This window comes from Petromyzon marinus, chromosome 29 (assembly GCF_048934315.1).
Source record: "Petromyzon marinus isolate PM22_M1 ecotype Great Lakes invasive population chromosome 29, UKy_Petmar_22M1.pri1.0, whole genome shotgun sequence".
In the NCBI taxonomy this organism is placed as follows: domain Eukaryota; kingdom Metazoa; phylum Chordata; class Hyperoartia; order Petromyzontiformes; family Petromyzontidae; genus Petromyzon; species Petromyzon marinus.
The window spans coordinates 925,956-949,169 of NC_133695.1; the positions used below are offsets into that span (position 1 = coordinate 925,956).

Genomic DNA, 23,214 nt, shown 5'->3' on the forward strand with positions numbered 1-23,214 from the left:
CAGCCGTTCACGTTTGCTGTTGAAACAGCAGATGTCAATGATGAATTCCTCGACGAAATCATTGAAATTCAGCAGAGCCAGGTTCAACAGCAACTCTTCAGAACAACAACGCTCTCAACGTTTTGGTGTCGACAAATGAACAAGTATCCAGTTATTGCTAAGAAAGCCCTGGATTTTTTTATACCATTTGTTACAACATATCTTTGTGAGCAATCCTTTTCGAGGATGCTGGACATAAAAACGAAGAAAAGGAACAGACTTTGCTGTGAAAATGACATGAGAGTGGCACTTGCCAAGGTGAAGCCACGCATATCTGAACTGATCTCTCAAAGGCAACAGCAGAAGTCACATTGATTTCCAGGTATGTAATTTGTTGTGAGTTTATGCATTGTGTTGGTTTTATTCTTTGAACAAGGTAATGTTCATGCACGGCTCATTTTGTGTACCAGTAAAAAACATATCTATGTCTTGAATTTGAAAAAAATCACATTTTATTTTTCACTAAAGAGGGGTTCGGTGAATGCGCATATGAAACTGGTGGGGTTCGGTACCTCCAACAAGGTTAAGAACCACTGCTGTAGAGCAAGTGTATACAACATGAATACGATTTACACAAGTGGCTCGCTGCAGAAAGTACAACAGTTTGAATTTCCGTTTCCTTTAACCTCTGATTACCACATTGTCGTTTCTTATAAACATCGGGTGACAGTAAGCCATTCCTTTTGGTCAGGCTGAGCTGTTTATTTTCTCTTGGAAAAGCATGCTTCCTCCATCCTACGCACTTACATAGACGCAGGCACAGTCCTGTGCAGCAAACCTCAACGCAGTTCATTGATAAATAACTTGGTGGAGTAAATATTTCCTCTGCTTTTATTTGAATAATTATTTGAGCAACTTACGACTTACCAAAAAGTAATCGTTCTCTTTAGCCCGAGGCGGCTCTGGAAACTTCCCAAAGTTGGCATGGTCCCCAAAATGTAAATCTTTTTTTTTAAATTGGGCCCTACATTAATTATGAAGCAAAATATATGAACACATTTTCTCTGGTAAATATAAATAAAATACAAATGTGCGAAGCCGACGGATCCGCCACTGTCTTTTTGTATGGCTACTGTCGTGGCTAGCACGCTCAATGCAATCTGGAGGTTGACGGATCATTGTGCTCTCCTGGCATGGCAGTTGAAACAGGTTTCTGAAACGCCCCCTCGCTTCTGTCCACACCAGAATCGAGCGGTAGGTCGTGTGTGGTGGCGGGGTCACGTATGGCCACTGTCACCTATTTCAACATGTCTTGTCAGTGTGGAAGAGCAGGCAAAGCAAATAAAAACGATTTCGACTAAACTGTTTTTATTTGACCAGGTTAGGCCCATTGAGATATTTCGCTATTTTTCAGAAGCGAACTGGCCACAAATGAAAGCTCAACAAAGTCGCTTGTGACGTGCAAATTTAGAGCAGCCAAATACTCTAAAACACGTGATGTTGATTCTAAATGTGGAGGGGAAAATCGGAGAACACAGAGAAAAATCCACGCGATTACGGGGAGAGAGACATGGAAACTCCAAATATACAGCAGCAGCAGGCGTCAGGGTCGAGATTGAACCCACGACCTCCTGCATACCAGGCGAGGTAGTGAACATCTCCTAGCCACCATGATGATGATGAGAGACGCACACACTCTAAATATACAGCAGTAGCAGCAGGCGTCAGGGTCAAGATTGAACCCACGACCTCCTGCACACCGGGCGAGGTAGTGAACATCTAGCCACCGTGATGATGATGAGAGACACACACACTCTAAATATACAGCAGCAGCAGGCGTCAGGGTCAAGATTGAACCCACGACCTCCTGCATACCAGGCGAGGTAGTGAACATCTCCTAGCCACCGCGGCGCCCCTCTCAATGGGCCTTCGCGAGAGCTCCCTCTCGTGAAGGCCCTGGCGCCCGAAGTGGCATGAGGAAGACATTTCCGAACATTTTACCTCCACTGTTGTAATCTTACGTGATTCATGCAGTTTTCCAGGAGCATCTTGATGATGAATGTCATCGGTTGTAATTTTGTCATGTGAAGCTTATTTAAACTTCGAATGTATTCACTGTGTCCAACATCTCTTTACTGTAATGGATATTCGACAGCATAGAAAGGAAACTATTGATTTTTTTAAATGATATATAAATTATAAACATGTATATATCTTTAAATTTGTCCAAGAAAATATATCAAACAGCTTTTATTCAAATAAACCTCGCTGATTTAAAGAACGCCCATGGCTACGCAGAATGGGGAAGTTTCATCCAGGAGGGGATTGACACAGAGGACTGAATATTATTCTAGTAGGGTATTATTCTGGTTGTTTATTAACCATGAGAACCTTGTTCTATGCAACTATTGTAAAGCTTCCCTTCCCCTGTGTCGTGCTTGCTGCCATACTATCCGTGTAGGTTGGATCGTCGTGGAAACAAAGCATCTTAGTGGGCCTTACTCCAAATGAACTGAACTAAATATAATAAATAAGTAAAAATCTCATTTGGTAACGCGCTAACACTGTGGTAGAGGTATGAATTGGCCTTCATGCAACAGTAAATATCCCTCCCTCTGACCGTCATTAAACACAATGCAACTATACGTGCAGTCAAACATGCTAAAGGTATCGTGTCTAAATTAGTTTTACATAGTGTGAACAGTTTCGTGTCCACTTCAGTAATTCTGTAAGTATGTTATTCAAAATTTTGATTTAAAGCTTTTGTGACTGCAGGGATTCATATTCTTGGTTCTTTTGGTAAAGTCACGTAGAAGGGAAACAATAAAATAATAAAAATATAAAACAATAAAATTCTCACGACGTTTCGACTGCAACACAAGCAATCATCATCAGGTGTGAAAACCACAACATTTTTCAAATTTTCTTGTTGTGGTTTTCACACCTGATGATGATTGCTTGTGTTGCAGTCGAAACGTCGTGATAATTTTATTGTTTTATATTTTTATTATTTTATTGTTTCCCTTCTATGTGGTGACTTTACCGAAAGAACCAAGAATATGTTATACTATTCACCCTGCACGGTTGTTGTTGATGTATGGTGGTGCGGGCTGCGGAGGTTATTTGGCCATACTTCATCACTCTGGTCGGTAGTAGTGTTGGTTGATGAAGGTGGGAGCATAGACGGTATAGACTATGCTACAGCACAAAACATGTTTTTGCTGCACTGGCGCAGTGCTGCCCACCATGCATCCCCTGCCCGGTTAAACCCAGTTGTGAACGATCGCCACCGATCCAAGCACTATCCAGGCTCAAACCTGCTTAGCTTCCACATGGTAAATGTGCAATGTTGGGCCAACGTTGGGCCACTTGATCTAATGGTGCCAACCAAAAGCCAACCTTGGCCCAACGTTGCATGATGATTACTGGGCACTGTCTGATGAGACTAGCAAATTCGGGTGTTTTGGCCATAAGCACCCTGAGTGTGCGAAGTAAGTATTAACGATGCAACATTTCCATGTACGGGAATTGTAAACATTTGGCCACACTATTTCTCAAGTTTGTGAATCCATAGCTGTAGAAGCTTGCATTCTACGCGTCATTTTGCGCTTATGTTTACAAGCAACAATAATCAAGTTTATGTTTCTATTAACCAGGTGAGAACGCAAGGGACCACGGGGGAGTCTCATTTGCATGAGTCACGTGGGCTACCAAAATATAAAAAGAAGAACAAAATAAATACATTACACCAATGAAGAAAATTTCAACTCAGTGCAGACACAACTATGTCATAGAATTTTGTTTTTAAATATTACACGAACATAAATCATTGTTAAATAATACACATTCCCCACAGCATAAGTTGGCTCGAGCAGACTGATCATAATACTATAAGTTACAGAAACATTGAACAGATAGAGGGTAACTATTATACTAAAATGTAAACAGACGAGGATAAATGTCAAATGTATCAGTCATAGGCTTCTAAAAGAAGGCAGCTTGGCAACAAAGACACGTGCGTGTGTGTGTGTGTGCACACAATCAAACACGTGTTGCTAATTTTGTATGCCTGAGTGTGAATGTGTGAACTACCATTATCAAAATGTCCCAGCTTCCGTTGCAGCGAATGCACCACAGCCAGTGCTAGTTTGTCGGGAAAATTGTGGTTCAGTATCCTGTTGTGGTCTCATGGAATATTTTTTATCTGCTGGGATACTCAGCACTAGCGACACACTTATTATGTATACGCGTGTTCCCAGCAATTACTCGAGCAGTTCATTAGTAGGTGCATTACGTGAATCATCTAAACGGAATCAGCAGCTGATGGCTAACAGATGGTTGTTTTGCATATGTTACGTGTAAATGAGTAGAGCAGTTATATACAATTTAAAGTGATCACTATAAACACAGCCTGTTTAGAAAAGAGCGTAGTGAGCAGTACCGGTTCCATCTCTTGGTGCGGTAGTTGTAACAACAGGTGAGTTTCTTAAATGCTCCCCACCTCTGTTTACTCGGCACAATCGATCAGCTGCTTGCATGTGGTGCAGTAAGGTGTGGAGTCTTCGACCCCTTCCAGGTTGCCTGGCCAGGGTGGAAGAGTAGGCCAACTACCATCTTAGAGGGGCTGCGAAGAGCTGCCACAAGTGGAGGCTTTTCCACCAGCCTTGGCGTGAGCAAATATATTGAAGGGCTGCACCTGAACCCTTCACTAAACACCTGAGAAATGTGACAATTTATATCGATGCTAAGTTGTAGATATTTGGACAATAATATGGTACAGGTTAAAATAATGGGTTAGCGTTTGAAAAAATGTTATCTGGCACAATACACGCAATGCATAACGCTGAGAATAGCCATAATTTTACCCAATAGCGATCACTCTTATCAGCTGAGGTTACTCTGGCTGTGAAGCCAAACCACCATCTCCTGGAAAAATTTGTGGACAGAAATGTGGTACGATGGCTTTTTTGTGTGTTACTGAATTAGATAGTCCGCGAAAATAGTTTGTGGTAACAATTTATTACATTGTACACCACTTTCATGTCTGAGCATTGCAAGGTGGAAGAGTTGACTGAAGTAGCTCTCGACTCAAAAGACCGATACGAATTATTGTGACAAGGGCAACTATGTATGTTCTCACCCCCGAAACCTTATGGAATGGATGAGACAAGTTACTCGATACTCCACAGTATTTGACTATAAGGCCGACGAATGAATGCATCTATGCATACCGATGCTACATCGCAGGATCGTGAGAGATGGCGACGACTTTGGGGACGCCTTCATCCAGCAGTGGATTAAGCATGGCCGATAATGATGATGCTTACCAAAATACCCTTTGTGCCTTTCTCCCAACATGTAAGTGAACTGTTACATCACAGTGACGTTTCTCATGTCCACAGATGGGCATGAAAGTCCACCCCCGATTAGGCATGAAAGTAATTATTACTCTGATCGACAAACTTAAATCGTGGATAAATCGAGATAACAGGATGAATCCTAAGCATGATAACGATGATGATCATTAGCCATGTAACATTTCAACCCCCCACAGTAGGCATGTTTACCTTCTCTCGCACCGTACATAGACTACCGTGGTAATTGAAGGTGCGGGGGAAGGACAACAAGCTAAACACAATAAGCAGTTTTAAAGAAATGATCTTTCAATCGATGTGTAAAAGTGCATAGCTCCAGTGGCTTGCTAATATCGGAAGGAAGAGCGTTCCAGACGGCCGCAATGACGTGCCACAATTAGGGGTTCAGAGTCCAATCTTTCTCGTCTCCTTTTAACTCTCTCATTTGTATTGTCTTTTCGTTACAGCTCACTTGTACAATTTAGTTGACTTCATCACACTAAACGTAAACATTCATATGCGTACAGTAAAAAATAAATGCATAATTGATTCTTACATGCAGAAATCCATGCACTGCTGGCCCCATTCAAGACTGTTTTTGTCAGATCTTTGCCGAAAATGTGCCGCTGCCAACATTGTGGAAAATGATCAAGGTGGTGTGCCGGGAAAGTCTCGTCAAGATCTCGTCTCGGGGTCTCTGATTCACACATTGCTGCATGTTCCCTTTGGGACAATTTTCTTTTTTTTTGTACAAACACGTCACTCGTCGTCATCCGCAATGAAACGAATTTGCCAAGGTGGCGCTTTTCAGTCATTTTTTCTATGCAGCATTCGGTGTTTGCCCAGTAACATTTTATGAACATGTTAAATATACGTGGATAATTATAGTTTAAATACTTATTGTACAGGCTGTGTTTGTTTGAGATATTTGCTTAAAAACAATGTCAATCTGACCGATAAATGTTAGACTTTACGCATCTAATGCTGCAGCTTATTAGCCAATAGAAAGCGATAGAAGTGCAACTCCCCGGTGTATTTCAGTCGCCCAGCGTGTTTTTCGGCACAATTTCCTTCCCAAATGTCGCTCTCCTCGTACGCCTGGGGAGCTTCTTCAGGAACTGAATTAAGCATGTGGAGCAAAACGTCGGACATCGTGTCCAATAACTCATGGTACAACCCAACGATACATCGGAGAGCTATACCATACAAACTTGCGGAGTAGAAGTGATAGCGTCGCAGTCATGAGTATGCGGTGGGATGTTACCCTCTCAGGGAGTGGGGTACGGAGACTTCTTAACGCACGTGTTAGTCAAGGTAATTAAACAATTCCATTGGTGTCCTCACTTTGGCATGAGATAATAACAGACGTGTGGTTCTAGTTTCTATACTTGGCTTTGACAGCGCTGTACAGTTTTTAATTATTTCCCAAAATGCTATGAAGCAAGCGGGTTTTCTGAAGTTGGCAATAGTGAACAAGAAACATCTCAAATATTTAATTGGGAATTCACATCTTTATCTGACCTTCTAAAAGACTGGCTTTTCATTGGAGCTCAAACGTAATTATTAATGTGATTCGAAGAATTGTGACAGGCTTATGTTGACTCACCTACAGTTGAACTTTTAAGTTATCTTTTTACGTACTGGGGGTGTTACAAAGCATAAAAACAATGCAATAATAATACAAATATAATTACAAATTGACATGAAACTGATATCGCCATATGGTAATTATCTTACACTAAAAATGTATGTCGTATCGTGTTTGGAAAAATTATATTGCGGTAGTTCCTTACAAGATGGGAATGCCTTCTGGGACTCAACTTTGTTTAAATACAATTTCACGCGTGCCCCGAAGAGCAGTCAGGGGCCAGAAACAGGTTAACTTTGATTCACGAAATTATTATTTCCACAACGTAACTTTGTAACGTAACTTTGTAACGAGACTTGTACCAAACGCGGGCATGATTTGACAGCGGCAAGCAATGTCTTGCGTACATGTCGATGGTGAATTTAGAATGCGGCCGTAGTATTTCAGTTGATCGGAGTGTTCATCTGATCTGTTGCAAAACAGAAAGTTTAGAAATATAGCGCTGCAATCTTTTTCCGGGGAAATTTAAAGAAATGTTTTAACCGTCTTATACAACCTAACATTCTGTATAATATAGTCATCCCTGAAAATATATGTGGATTATTTAAGAAATTATTAAAATATCTCTTAACGTTTAAATAATGTGCTTGAAGAACAACCCGTGTTTTTTTCAATACAGCTTTTCAAACAATGATCCAAACTTCATGTGACATTCACCCTTAGAGCAGAGAAGCTCTGTTTTTAAGGTTAATCTTAAAATTGTACTATGTATGTATAATAATCGCCACTAAGCAGTGCGAGTTGAAGTGGCAGACCCAGAATCTTTCTGCTATCGCTCGACACTGATTTTGGTCAGGGCCGAGAATGGAACTCAGGTCACCGGGCTGATAGCGCATTTCGTTTGCCGCCATGTCACCACTCTGCACATGTACCTTAGCTGATTTCTTTCCTTCAAAAATATTAATCGCATCTGACATTGATTAGTTCGACAAAATATAAAGGATGTGTACAATGTCATCCTTTTGGCGAGTGATCGTTTCTATGGAAGGACCTTTCTACCCGTTTATTATATGGCTTTTACAAATCACTGTTATTTTAATAACTATCCTATAGCAGTATTTGTATTAAATAAGCGAATTATAAACCCATTAAATGAATGTATAGTATCCTAAATATCGCAACACTGTACTATAATGTATATTTAAAAAGAAATATGTATACAATCCATATTGTGGTTCTGTCACGTAGTGGTTTGACAGGATCTTGTAAGGCTTCTCAGCAGTGGTGGAACACGTGCTGTTTGTATCCACGTGTGTGTTAGTGGCACACCAACATGGATGGTGACCTGTAGTGCAGTGTATTCTGGATTGATGCAGTGGAGATATGCAAATGTTACAGGATATTTTTGGCTGGTCCGTTTTGCAAGGTGCATGCCTGCAATTTCTTGCTCATGCCACTGTTGAAGGAGAAGGGTCTTTTAGCCAACTCTTCCACACTGGCCAAACTTCCAGATCATCGATAGTAAGTGGTTTTTCTTTTCAACTGCCATGCTGGGCCATGGAATGAAACTGGCGCCTTTTGGATTGCAAGTCCCGACTGGTTGTCTTTTTTCAATTGCAGTACATTAGTCATATCTCTTTTTTATTTTCATTGTAAAATTGTGGTGTTAAAATACTGTACATGTATTGTGCAAAGTTACTGTATTCCATGTCATGTTCACCATTTTATGTTCAATGTCCGCTTTTTTTTTCAAATACTGGACTTTAGCTTCCTCTTAGCTTGGCATCGATATACGCTATTTGAACTTGAGTGTGCAATTGAAGCATCTGTTGGTTATGAGTGGCACTGCTCCACATTTGTTAACTTTCATATGTTCGGTATTAACTGGAGTATGGATTGTGGGTGTTTGAAAGTGTCCATTTTTATTGTGGCCCCAACCAGATTAAATTCATCACATTTAAACATGAACATGTTTTGAACTTCCTCTTGGCTTCATACTGCATAGCCTATGGCCAGTGCCATCTCAAAATGCACCAAAAGTTCCGACCATATTGTGACTTAAAGCTTTCGTGGCTGCAGGAATACATATTCTATGGGCCTCTCGGTAAAGCCATATGGCTTTTACCGAAAGACCCATAGAATACATATTGTGACACGTAATTTCTTAATACACTCAACTGCACACATTGGCTTGTTCACAAGTCTTTGTACGCAGCCACACACACAAACAGAAGTCGACCACAGATGCTGACATGGTGTGGGAGAGGCCTTCCTCCACCAGTGGCTTGACAAAGGGCTGTAAAATAGAATACATTTATTTAAATTTATATATGGGCCAGTTTTGTAAGTTAGGTAACCTCAGTAAAAAAACCCTGCAAACCTCATACATATTGCAGTACATATGGTTTGTAATTTTTAAGATAATTGCACAGTATGGCTTATTTATGGAATAAGAATTAATTGTTTGACACAGATGCATGCAGCGAGATGCTGACACCAAGCAGAGATGTGGAGACGTGTGCTGGAAAGATCTTGATTCAGTTCCTGAGGAAGTCCTATGGCTTGTGGAGCAAAGCGTGGAGATATCCTGTTGTACAACACCTGGTACAACGCGCAAAAAAAAATTCTGAGAACTACACAGCACAACTGCAAAAAAAACCTACGTGCTCGTATAACTCGAACCTGTGATGTCCTTCAAGACACCACTGTGCCGAGATTCTCAATGTAAGAAGAGGAGCAGTGCTGCAGCGATTCTGTTCTCGGATCGTAAACAATTGGGCACATTCTCCCCCCCCCGGCCCCCCCCCCCCGCCCCACCTCTGCCGTGACCCAGAGAACGTGGCGCAAGGTCCACGGCGCGCTGTACTCGGGCAGCACCTGCGGCGTCGCTCGCCTCGAGCTGCTCGAGGGCAAGGACGCCGCAGAGCGGCACAGCCGCAGCAAGGAGAAGAAGATCATCAAGATGGCCGACTGCGTGAGCATCAAGCGCAACGAGGAGCTCGGAGCCCCGCGCGACTGCCTCGTCCTGCGCCTTGAGACCACGGCCAAGGAGTATTACCTGGCGGCCGAGAAAGCGGACTTCGGCGATTGGTTCTGCCAACTCTGTCAGATTGCCTTCCCGGTGAGTGCACGTGCGACTCGGTGCCAAAGCGGTGAATTTGCTTCAGGGCCACTTTTCTTTCCCAAACTCCAATCCTCACAAAACACCATGGTCTACTGTTCCGTGATTACTAATTGTTTTCCGCTTGGGTACAAATTAATTCTGAACGCACAGCTGCACATGTCTCACGGTTGCTAAACGCGTCACGCTTGACGCGTTTAGCAACCGTGAGACGATCCGGAGTTTGAGACCAGGAAAGGCACCAGGCGGAGATGATCTCCCAAGCGAAATGCTGAGGGAGGGTGGCGTTTGTGCACAGACTGCGCTATATGACATCATGACAACAGTCTGGACAACTGGACGGGTTACGCAGGATTGGAAGGATGCCCTGGTGGTCCCCCTCTTTAAGAAGGGAGACCGCACAGACTGTAACAACTACAGGGGCATCTCACTCCTCAGTGTGTCGGGAAAGGTCCTGGCAAGGATTATTCAACATCGCCTTGCCAGGCACGCTGAGGAGAGGCTTGCGGAGCCCCAATGCGGTTTCAGGAAAGGGCGGTCCTGCACAAATGCCATATTTTCTGTCTGCTACAGCAGAGGTGTAAGGAATTCCAGCAAGACCTACATCTCTGCTTTATTGACCTGGTCAAGGCCTATGATACCATCAGTAGGCCTGGGCTCTGGGTTGTTCTTCGTGCTTTTGGAGTCCCTGACCCTCTGCTCACGATCATTAAGGACCTTCATGATGGTGAGCGGGCCCGGGTAAAACTACGTGGGCGGGAGTCAGAGCCATTCCCTGTACATCTTGGGGTGCGACAGGGATGTCCTCTGGCTCCCACATTATTTAACATCTATTTTGACCACGTAGTTTGTGAAGCCTTCAATAGCTGTACCGGGGGAATCTCCATTTGGTACAGATAATGGGAGGCTGATCGATGCCCGGGTGCGGTCAAGGGATGGCTCCCTATTGCTCAACCACGTTATGTATGCCGATGATTTGGTAATAGCTGCTCATACAGAGGAGGAGTTGGAGACGCTGCTGCTGAGACTGGAGCGTGCCACTAAGAGATGGGGCCTTACCATCAGCCCCACCAAAACTAAGTACCTGCCTGGGTATTTTGTACCATCGGACACTCCACCCCCACAACTCCCAATCGGTGATGGGGCAATTGTGGAGAGAGTGGAGAGTTTCCCATACCTGGGCAGTGTGCTTATGATCGGCTCCAGTTTAACAGCAGAGGTCTCACTCCGAATCAGTCGAGCGGCAATATCTTTTCATCGGTTGCGTAACGCTGTGTGGAAGCTACCTGGTCTGTCGCTCCGCACTAAGCTTCAGGTCTTCTCGGCCACGGTCATTCCCTCCCTTCTCTACGCTTGCGAAACGTGGATCCCCCTAATGGAACATCTTTGCCGGTTAGAAACATTTAGGCTAGCCTGCCTATGATCCATCCTGGGTTTAACCAGGCTGGATTGTGTGAGGAGCTCACAAATCCTTTAAAGATCTGGGCAAGGTCCCATCGGTGAGCTCCTCCGGCAGGCAAGGCTGCGTTGGCTGGGTCATGTAGCCCACATGCCCAGCCACCGCATGCCGAAACAGCTTTTGTTCTGCCGGATTGAGGGAGCTAAATGGGCGCGGCACGGGCTAGAGAAGAGATGGAGTGATGTGGTACAGTAGGACGTGGAGCTGAGTGGACTTGCCGATGACTGGTACCAGCGGTGTCAAGATCGGCCTCTGTGGAAGAGGCTCGTGAAGGACGCTACTGGGCAGTTTGAGGCAGTCGTCCTCCAACAACAACGAAGGGTGGAGGAGCGACGCTCACAACAACAAGCGGAGCGCCGGGTGGCTAAAGCACAGCAGGTTGGCATAGTAGGGGGCACAGGTGGTGCATCAGCCAGTCATCTCAGTCATCTTAGTCAGTCGACCCGTGGCACTTGGGTCTGCCCTGTGACCTCCTGCCAGCGGGCATTCGACACTTCACGTGGCCTCAAGGTGCACATGGCCTGGCACAAGTGTCGTGGTGACGTCACCGCCACTTAGTGGCAAATGGCGGTTGTTGTTGTTGTTGCTTACCAACCATCGGGTATGTATGCTGAACTTCTTTCGCACCGTACGTAGCCAACCACATTAATCGGAGGTGCGGGGGAGGGACAACAAACTAAACACAAAAAGCAGTTCTAAAGAAATGAGTTTTCAATCTAGATTTCAAAGTGCATAGCTCCAGTGGCTTCGTAATATCGAAAGGAAGAGCGTTCCAGACAGCCGCAGAAGGGCATCTCAAAGCGCGCGACGCGGTGACCGTCTTTGTTCGATGGCGAGTCAAATAGCCGCTGCTGCGAAGATGACCGAATTTCACGTGACGGTTTATTCACCTTGACGAGATCATCGCACACTGCATGGCTACGTGCAGCGACTTAATTTGTGTTTGAACGGAGAAGGTTGGTAAACATGAAGAGGCAGACTGGTGGGTTGCAAGCTGTTTGGGATCCTGGTTTAGAGAATTACCATTGATTAAAAAAAGGTTGTTAATATCCTTGAAGTAAACAGTATAAAACATTCAGAATGTACATGGTGGTTTCAAATATTTGTGTGAACTGTTTTCAATGCAGATTTCTGGTGTACACCCACTCACAACCATTAAGCACTGCTCACAGACCTTGTACCTGTTTGTGCCGTGAAAAATATTAGGTGATGTTTTTATTTAAATCACAGTGTCTGATTACAGGTTCAAAAGTTCACATTGCTGAGCAACCCACATTAAACAGCGTTATTGAAAGTGGAATACATAAGCATTATTACGTTTTTTTATTGTGCAAGATTATTCTACGAACTTAAGTAAAAAGGAGACAATGGGAGGGTATTCCAAAGTTGAGCAGTGTGAGGAAAGAGAGGTGTTTTGACCTGCAGTGTGATGGGTTGAACCCCTAGTCTTCCTCTGAACAAACGTGTCCATTGTTGTCCCATACAACTTTATTACGCACACATTCACCAACCCACACTGACTAGCATGGTGAAGTTTGGTCAAATAATCCCCATGAACCTCGTAACTTCGTGGGGAGGATTAACAAAGGGCTGTACCTGTATAACATCAAACACTGTACAGGGTATTTTTTAGTATTAAAAACGTCTTCAAATGTAATAAAGACCTTCCTTTGTTTGGCCTGTGAGACCACAGCATATGGTGTCAAAATAACTGCTCCAAAAATAGCAGAAGCAGCCACCACAACCTAATTATTGCTTTTGGTTCACCCTAACATACGCAACAGACACAGACTTTAGAACAACCAACACTCCCCCCACACTGATCTCTTTGTACAGACCACTTCCCAGGAAACCCTTCTGCAATCACAATAAATGAGTGGGACGCACCCCACAGTTCATGCACTTGTCCATAATGATGTCTGTACAAAAAACGTCTTCAAAGCTACGCGCAGACTCCCACGCTCAGTGATGAATTCGCTTGTGAGAGCAGGGTTGCTCTCTAACACAAGTCTGTGCGGGCGCATATTTTTAAAGGATAGTGACAACTGCAGTTATTGTCTTTAGAACAGTGGGTAGGTTCAGTTATTATTTTAGGTTCGGTTATAGTTATGCATTCATGGTATGCACTGTTCAAGAAAGTTGTCAAATAAAAACGACCACAGCGTGCCAAGTGATTTCCTGCTCAAATGAACATTGAAGCAGTACCCATCTACCTTGTACAGCGCTTAGCCAGTGGTGGAAATTCCACGTTCTAATGGCGGTGGCGATTCTTTGCATTGGACAACCACTGTTGACTCCCCCACAAAGTGACACTCCTTTTTATCGACCCCAGAGAGATGATGGGTTGAGTCAACCCCTCACCAGGATTTGAACTTTTGGAACCTTTTCAGTTTCTACCGCTGACCCAGCTGACTCACTCTCCCCAGCGTGTGCACACTAAATATCGGCACAAGTGGTCGCTCGTGCTTTGAGTGAGGCTGCGGGGATAATGAAGATGGAAAGAGCGCTGCTGGATTTCGTCTGGCTCTTGTCTGGAGTTGGGGGTATGAGGAAAGGAGTGAGAGAAACAGCAGCTGTTTTGTACCGAGGAAGATATTTGGTTAAAATTGAACAACAGCAGGCACGTTACTGTTTTTTTTTGCTGAAGTAGCTATGTGAATACTTGCTGAAAGATATGACGTGGAATGCAAGCAACGTCGAATTGGGGTAAAAGCGTGCTCAGTGCTTGCTTAGGTAAACAGCACAAACTGCTCTTTTTATTCATAATACGGGAAAGACTGGTGCTGACCTTTATTATGGGGTGAGATGTTATCTGTCTCGCCTGGTACACAGTAGGTCGGGGGTTTGATCCCGACCCTGATATATGTTGTGTATTATAGAGGCTGCATGTTCTCTCTCCCTGTGGCGATGTCGATTTTTCTCCCCCGGGTCCTTTGGGTTTGCCCTACATATTTAGAAACACGATAAGCTAACTTGTACGAGCGATCACGTGTGGCCAGGTTGCCTCTGAAAACTAGTTAAAACAATGGTGCAAGTTTCTTAAATCCCCCCCCGCCCCGCCTCTGTTCACTCAGCAATGTAAATGGCTACACCACATTCCATCGATTGGCAGGTCGTGTGCAATGGAGTAAAATGTGGGTACAGCCACCCGTTCCAACATGTCAATGTGGTACGGTAAGCCAAATGCTCTTCATAGTTTGCTCCAGCGGAGGCCCTTCCGCTAGCAGCGGCATTCGCAAGCATCTGCAGGGCTGCACCTTTACCTGTCTCACCGCAGGTGTCCAGGCACACACCTGGACGGGCGTTTGGCACAGCCCAACTGACGTCGCGCCCTCTGGCTGGTTGGAGGCGTTTCGGTGAATCTCTGGCAAATCTCCTGTGAATTCAGGATAGATGAAGATTTGAATATGGAGGTTGCGGGCTTTGCTGATTCACGCCAAGTTTTTACTTTCACACTTTGTCAAAGTACGTGAACGTCGCCCTGAACGTATGTCGAAACAGTGCACTGCCTGTTTAAAACAAGAGGCCTTGACGAGTATGATCATTTGGTGTTGATTGAAATTGTCAGGTCACACTGTGTTTGATAGTGTTATGGTGGTGTTTGCCTCTGCCGTTGTATTACTAAGTTTGATAAGTATAGACTGCCCATCTTTGCAAATTGTACACATTGCGATCGAGTAGCCGGTGTGCAGCAGCCTCCGTTGCGGGCTGTGAACCCGGCGACCTGAGTTCGACCCCCAACCTTGGCGGCGGCTAACGTGGGCGGCACCGAGTCATGTGCGGATCAGACCTGGGCACCACCCCCCACCCATCCCCACTCGTGTTTAGCAACTCGCAGTGACCAGTGTGGTGAAGTATGGTCGAACAACTCTCATGGCGATGGTGAAATTACAAAAGGGTTGGATTGTGACTATCCTGTCCTCGTTATGCTTGACATCGATACGTTTACAGTGTAACATACGGCATGTGTCTTTGTAACTCATACGGTCATGAGGCTGGTACAGTATTTACCAACCTACCATGCCGATCCTCCCACTCATAACCTTAGCAGTACAGTAATGCGTTCAAACCCCCAAATGTCCCAGCGAGACTGGCCACTTTCTGCCGCATGCCGCTGGTGTATCCGTGCATTGCGCGCGGTCCAAACCTGCCCGGTTCTGTCCACTGTGGTTTCATCAGCCGAGGAGTTGGCTCGGCACGCGTTCCTTCCCCTCCCGTCCCACACGTGCCTGCCCAAACCAGTTTGGGGAGCTGATCTCGCCTCGCCACTCACTCCATGCTGAAAGTTGTGGCTATTTTATAGGGTGGTCCAGATGTCTTGTAACCCTCCCCCCCCCCCCCCCATTTCGTTATCCCAAAACTTTATAACAAAAATTCAAGTAAGGTTTATTTAAAAAAAAAAAATTATTCTACTTTCGTGTGGCTGCTGATGTAGATGCGGAGCCACAACTACAACTCCACATCCAGGTGGGCGAGCCAGACATCCGCGTCGGGAGCAGCGGAGTGGGAGCGTGTCTCTGTGATGACGTCTCTCTCCTTCGTATTTGTGGTTCGGGCGTTGCGCCCTTAAGGGGTCAATTAATTGGGGGCCACAAGACATCTGGACCACCCTGTACATTGGGGTGGGGGTGTTGAGGCATCTGCGTTCTGGTGGCAGTAATAGCTTGTACCGATCGAAGATCTGTTATAGCCCTTGTGTTGAATTTTAGGAAACTGGAAACTGTTTTGAGAGAGCTAATCTGGCCGGGAAGTACACGTGGGGTTTTTCTACAGTGGGGTAGGTGGCAGCCCAACTCGGCCCGCCGTACAGACTGCCTGCAAATGCTGAAGAGGGCTGGGGAGATGATGCCCAAATCGGCCGCACTTGCAGTAGGCGATGGGTGTCGCAGCCTTTCCTCGTACACACAGAGCGTGAAAGATCGTAGACTGCGCGACATGCTAAAGTAAATCGCGTCGTTGCCAATCTTGAGTCGTGACCCCGTTAAGCAAGATCACGCTAGGTGCTAAGAGTTGACTTGAGATCTTCAGTGTTGCAGTACAAATTTCGGGGTGCTTTATAGATGTAATCAATGAAGGTTTTTTTTTGTGGTGAAAAAATAAACTGTTGCATAGAAATCGTTACTTAAAGCAAATACAACTCCCACTCATGCAATATATGCAGAGTTTGGTTGATCGCTGGTTGATAGCATACCTAAAGTGAAAACCTTCTCACCCACTGCATGCAGAGATAAACACGGCATGTTCGCTTGCAGTTTTGCATTTCGAATGTGTGCAAACTTTTATTTGTTTCCATCCCTTCTCCTGGGCTTAATCTTTCACATTGTTGTCTCGATTGTTTTGAATTTTGTATATGCAAGCATATCGTTTTAACGTAGGAGCTCACATTGTTATAACAATGTGTGTTTGCTCCCCATATTCACCCACCCTCCCTGACCAGCATGGCCAAAATCCTCCACGATCCACGTAGCATGGGAAGGCCCTAATCCAGCAGTGGAATGACAAAGGGATGTGCATATATACCTATGTAGGTAAACGGGTAGTAAAGGCAAAGGTGGCGGCGTGAAACAACTTTCTCTCGCCACTGCTGGTGGAGGGAGCTCTACAGCACACCTCGGATATTTTGGCCGACTTTGCCAAATCGGCCGGACGGCTTGGAAGAGATCGGGGTACCCACACTTTACCCCACGGAACCTACCGATTGGACCAATTGTGGTTCATAGTGCTGGGTATACAAGGGGGGGATGGGAGGGTGGGGGGAGTCGAGGGGAGAGGAGCAGAGGAGGAGGGGGTGCGGCATTCCGGAAGCTTGACCACCATTTTAACTGCTTTAACCTTTTTGTCTCTTCAGCAGAATGTTCTCGGTTAATCTGCCCCCGTGTGTTGTATATTTCACGTGTGCGCTACCTTAATGTGTGCTTCCTTAATGTGCATCGCTTCCTTGTTTTCCTCTCCATCTGTCCATGAGCAGCAGGCGGCCTCAGGATATGGATCATTTGATAATGGCCTTGGCTCTAAGCCCCTGGAGATGGAGGAGAACAGCATCTATTCTTCTGCTGACGAAGGTAAATAGATGTTTTAATTTACTTAATTTATCCTTCAAAATCGCCATAGGGTTCACTCAAGCCACTTTAAAGGGTATTTAAAATTTTCTTGGAAAAATGTGGAAAGTAGAGTATCCGCTAATATTTTGTGGATATTCATAACAACATTTCTAAAACATAGCGGGTGTTCATACATTTATGTAAGGTTTAAAAACTTATATATCTATGGGAACATTTGTGGATTAGGTGTAAGAAGACAATAGTGGATAACAACATGTCCATGCGCACCCAATCACATTTATTTGTTTGTGGAAAATATAACGTATTCGCAGGATATCGATTTAATTTATAGATCACTTCAATGGCTTATCTCAACCATTTCAGTGTACTGCTGCAGTTTATCCAGGGGGTCCCAAGTGGCAGCAGTCCCTGTGTAGCACGAGGTGGTAGCAGTTCCTGCATGGTCCCATGTTGTAGCTGCTCACCCCGAGCTATTAATGCCCTGATAGTGGCATTGTCTTTGTACTGTTTGCTTTTTGCCGTTCTCTGGTCTAACACTGGTTGAGACCAGGCCCTAAAGAAGGCTGTATCTGGTGTAGACCAATCAGTTCCAAAGACAATGTCATATATTACCAGATAAAACATTTTTTTTGCATGTTCACCACAAGTACGTGTGCTTAATGCAGACATGATTCCTTGCAAAAGGTGTCTGTTTGGTGTTTGAACATCTTAACACAACTGTTTTGTTGCCAGAAAGGGTTAAACCTATTCTTATACATGAGCATTAGTTTGTCAGTCGGACGAGATGCTTCTTTGTGGATTTTTTCAGTCGGGTAATATGCGAATCTGGGCCGTGATGCCGGCACACGTAGCCTGCTGTTTCTCGAATAACGTCACGGGGATCTTTGATAGAAACGTGAAGGAGACGGCGCGTACTTTGTGGTTAATACTCTGGCAGTATTTACCAGGGCGGTCACTGGGCACGAACAGCGAACCTCCGCAACCAGCGGCAAACACGCCACCGCATGGTCACATCACCACACCGAGCCAAGTAAAGACAATTGATTATAAAATCAATCGGGCTGTCACTCACAATATTGGCATTCTGACATTAAAAGCTAGCCGATGTTTTAATGTAAATATGGCCACACACAGCATGCTATCTCTGTGCCATCAACCTTCGTAGGTTTTTCTATCGACAGCAAGGCACTGCACGTCACCGCGGCACTGTATCAGCTGCTTTTGTTTGCGCGTGGGTTAAAAGGAGAGGCTGGCAGGGCGCTTTAAGGCTGCCTTTGATGTCAAAGAATATAAACAATATTGTTCCAATGTCTGAAAATCCGCACGTGGAACACGCTTTAGGCTTTGTAGATGTCATACGATTTCTCAGCAGGTATTAAATCCTAGCGCTCTCCTTAGAGCATTGCCCTTCTGCTCGCCATCGCTTGAGGGCGCTGCAAGAGCACAAAGTGACCACCACGGAGCTTTGCTTCACCGTGAGCCGGGGTGGGTGGCTGGTAGGTAATGTGTTGTAGGTGGTAATGTGTTGTAGGTGGTAATGTGGTGGTAATGTGTTGTAGGTGGTAATGTGGTGGTAATGTGTTGTAGGTGGTAATGTGTTGTAGGTGGTAATGTGGTGGTAATGTGTTGTAGGTGGTAATGTGGTGGTAATGTGTTGTAGGTGGTAATGTGGTGGTAATGTGTTGTAGGTGGTAATGTGGTGGTAATGTGTTGTAGGTGGTAATGTGGTGGTAATGTGTTGTAGGTGGTAATGTGGTGGTAATGTGTTGTAGGTGGTAATGTGGTGGTAATGTGTTGTAGGTGGTAATGTGTTGTAGGTGGTAATGTGGTGGTAATGTGTTGTAGGTGGTAATGTGGTGGTAATGTGTTGTAGGTGGTAATGTGGTGGTAATGTGTTGTAGGTGGTAATGTGGTGGTAATGTGTTGTAGGTTGTAATGTGGTGGTAATGTGTTCTAGGTGGTAATGTGGTGGTAATGTGTTGTAGGTGGTAATGTGGTGGTAATGTGGTGGTAATGTGTTGTAGGTGGTAATGTGTTGTAGGTGGTAATGTGGTGGTAATGTGTTGTAGGTGGTAATGTGGTGGTAATGTGTTGTAGGTGGTAATGTGGTGGTAATGTGTTGTAGGTGGTAATGTGGTGGTAATGTGGTGGTAATGTGTTGTAGGTGGTAATGTGTTGTAGGTGGTAATGTGGTGGTAATGTGTTGTAGGTGGTAATGTGGTGGTAATGTGTTGTAGGTGGTAATGTGGTGGTAATGTGTTGTAGGTGGTAATGTGGTGGTAATGTGTTGTAGGTGGTAATGTGGTGGTAATGTGTTGTAGGTGGTAATGTGGTTGTAATGTGTTGTAGGTGGTAATGTGGTGGTAATGTGTTGTAGGTGGTAATGTGGTGGTAATGTGTTGTAGATGGTAATGTGGTGGTAATGTGTTGTAGGTGGTAATGTGGTGGTAATGTGTTGTAGGTGGTAATGTAGTGGTAATGTGTTGTAGGTGGTAATGTGGTGGTAATGTGTTGTAGGTGGTAATGTGTTGTAGGTGGTAATGTGGTGGTAATGTGGTGGTAATGTGTTGTAGGTGGTAATGTGTTGTAGGTGGTAATGTGGTGGTAAAGTGGTGGTAATGTGTTGTAGGTGGTAATGTGGTGGTAATGTGTTGTAGGTTGTAATGTGGTGGTAATGTGTTGTACGTGGTAATGTGGTGTAGGTGGTAATGTGTTGTAGGTGGTAATGTGTTGTAGGTGGTAATGTGGTGGTAATGTGTTGTAGGTGGTAATGTATTGTAGGTGGTAATGTGGTGGTAATGTGTTGTAGGTGGTAATGTAGTGGTAATTTGGTGGTAATGTGTTGTAGCCGAGGGTGAATTCGCAATGCCTTGCGTGATTCGTTATCTGATTGCGAACAAGGAAATCGAGCGGGGCCAAAATTCGTGACAATTTTCCCAATTTGCTCGAGTCTGCATCTCGGTGTGTGTCTCCGTGTCAGTGTGTGTCTCTGTGTCAGTGTGTGTCTCCTTGTGAGTGTGTGTCTGCTTGTGAGTGTGTGTCTCCTTGTGAGTGTGTGTCTGCTTGTGAGTGTGTGTCTCCTTGTGAGTGTGTGTCTCCTTGTGAATGTGTGTCTCTGTGTCAGTGTCTGTCTCCTGGTCAGTGTGTGTCTCTGTGTCAGTGTGTGTCTCTGTGTCGGTGTGTGTCTCCGTGTCAGTGTGTGTCTCCGTGTCAGTGTGTGTCTCCTTGTCAGTGTGTGTCTCTTTGTCAGTGTGTGTCTCTGTGTCATTGTGTGTGTCTCCTTGTGAGTGTGTCTCTTTGTCAGTGTGTGTCTCTGTGTCGGTGTGTGTCTCCGTGTCATTGTGTGTCTCCGTGTCGGTGTGTGTCTCCTTGTCAGTGTGTGTCTCCTTGTGAGTGTGTGTCTCTTTGTCAGTGTGTCTCTGTGTCATTGTGTGTGTCTCCTTGTGAGTGTGTCTCCTTGTGAGTGTGTGTCTCCGTGTCGGTGTGTGTCTCTGTGTCAGTGTCTGTCTCTGTGTCAGTGTGTGTCTCCTTGTCAGTGTGTGTCTCTGTGTCAGTGTGTGTCTCCGTGTCGGTGTGTGTGTCTCCTTGTGAGTGTGTCTCCTTGTCAGTGTGTGTCTCCTTGTGAGTGTGTCTCTTTGTGAGTGTGTGTGTCTCTGTGTCAGTGTGTGTCTCCTTGTCAGTGTGTGTCTCTGTGTCAGTGTGTGTCTCCGTGTCGGTGTGTGTCTCCGTGTCGGTGTGTGTCTCTGTGTCGGTGTGTGTCTCCTTGTGAGTGTGTGTCTCCTCATGAGTGTGTCTCTGTGTCAGTGTGTGTCTCCTTGTCGGTGTGTGTCTCCGTGTCAGTGTCTGTCTCCGTGTGTCTCCTTGTGAGTGTGTGTCTCCGTGTCGGTGTGTGTCTCTGTGTCTCCGTGTGTCTCTTTGTGAGTGTGTGTGTGTCTCCTTGTCAGTGTGTGTCTCCTTGTGAGTGTGTGTCTCTGTGTCAGTGTGTGTCTCTGTGTCAGTGTGTGTCTCTGTGTCAGTGTGTGTATCTGTGTCAGTGTGTGTCTGCTTGTGAGTGTGTTTCTTTGTGAGTGTGTGTCCGTGTCAGTGTATGTCTCCGTGTCGGTGTGTGTCTCCTTGTCAGTGTGTGTCTCCTTGTCAGTGTGTGTCTCCTGGTCAGTGTGTGTCTGCTTGTGAGTGTGTCTCTTTGTGAGTGTGTGTCCATGTCAGTGTATGTCTCCGTGTCGGTGTGTGTCTCCGTGTCAGTGTGTGTCTCTGTGTCAGTGTGTGTCTCCTTGTCAGTGTGTGTCTCCTTGTCAGTGTGTGTCTCCTGGTCAGTGTGTGTCTGCTTCTGAGTGTGTGTCTCCGTGTCAGTGTGTGTCTCCTTGTCAGTGTGTGTCTCCTTGTCAGTGTGTGTCTCCGTGTCAGTGTGTGTCTCCTTGTCAGTGTGTGTCTCCTTGTCAGTGTGTGTCTCTGTGTCAGTGTGTGTCTCTGTGTCAGTGTGTGTCTCTGTGTCAGTGTGTGTCTCTGTGTCAGTGTGTGTCTCTGTGTCAGTGTGTGTCTCTGTGTCAGTGTGTGTCTCCGTGTCGGTGTGTGTCTCCTTGTCAGTGTGTGTCTCCGTGTCAGTGTGTGTCTCCTGGTCAGTGTGTGTCTCCTGGTCAGTGTGTGTCTCTGTGTCATTGTGTGTCTCTGTGTCAGTGTGTGTCTCCGTGTCAGTGTGTGTCTCCGTGTCAGTGTGTGTCTCCTGGTCAGTGTGTGTCTCCTGGTCAGTGTGTGTCTCTGTGTCCGTTTTCCCAACTGTGCGTGTGCAACCGATGGGGTTGGGAGCGCCGGGGCTGAGGACTGACGGACGTCTGCTGCCGTGCTGCGCCGCAGCCCATCGAGAGGGGAGGGCGGGAGTTGGGTAGGGGGGCTATTGAAGTGTTTTACTCTCCTATCAGAACGAACACACCGCGGCTCACCGGTTCAGAAGCACTGCTTTAGACTACAGTGGAGTAATCCATGTATAGATACCCCAATAAAATAACGGGAAGACGTTATAACAGCCGCATGAATTCAAAGCCCTCTGCATGTCATCCAACAGCCTCAATACAGCCTGCAGGATGTCAGTCCTTCACGGCGTAGTGTGTTACCAATTGTTTTCTTGGTGACTATGGTCCCAGCTGCCGTGAGATCATTGACAAGATCCTCCCGTGTAGTTCTGGGCTGATTCCTCACCGTTCTCATGATCATTGCAACTCCACGAGGTGAGATCTTGCATGGAGCCCCAGGCCGAGGGAGATTGACAGTTCTTTTGTGTTTCTTCCATTTGCGAATAATCGCACCAACTGTTGTCACCTTCTCACCAAGCTGCTTGGCAATGGTCTTGTAGCCCATTCCAGCCTTGTGTAGGTCTACAATCTTGTCCCTGACATCCTTGGAGAGCTCTTTGGTCTTGGCCATGGTGGAGAGTTTGGAATCTGATTGATTGATTGCTTCTGTGGACAGGTGCCTTTTATACAGGTAACAAGCTGAGATTAGGAGCACTCCCTTTAAGAGTGTGCTCCTAACCTCAGCTCGTTACCTGTATGAAAGAAACCTGGGAGCCATAAATCTTTCTGATTGAGAGGGGGTCAAATACTTATTTCCCTCATTAAAATGCAAATCAATTTATAACATTTTTGACATGCGTTTTT

At 45.4% G+C, this 23,214-nt stretch overlaps 1 protein-coding gene across 2 annotated transcripts in view; it reads left to right on the plus strand.

The window, feature by feature from the left end:
• The window catches only part of LOC116947384 (docking protein 2-like), a 42,756-nt gene that overhangs the window by 12,921 nt on the left and 6,621 nt on the right, over positions 1-23,214 (plus strand). Inside the window, exons 2-3 of one of the 2 annotated variants that reach the window (XM_032963045.2) lie at positions 9,755-10,042; positions 17,470-17,563. In XM_032963045.2, coding sequence (XP_032818936.1) covers positions 9,755-10,042; positions 17,470-17,563 — 382 coding nt within the window. The remainder of the gene's footprint in view (positions 1-9,754; positions 10,043-17,469; positions 17,564-23,214) is intronic. The other variant, XM_032963046.2, reaches the window with a different exon arrangement.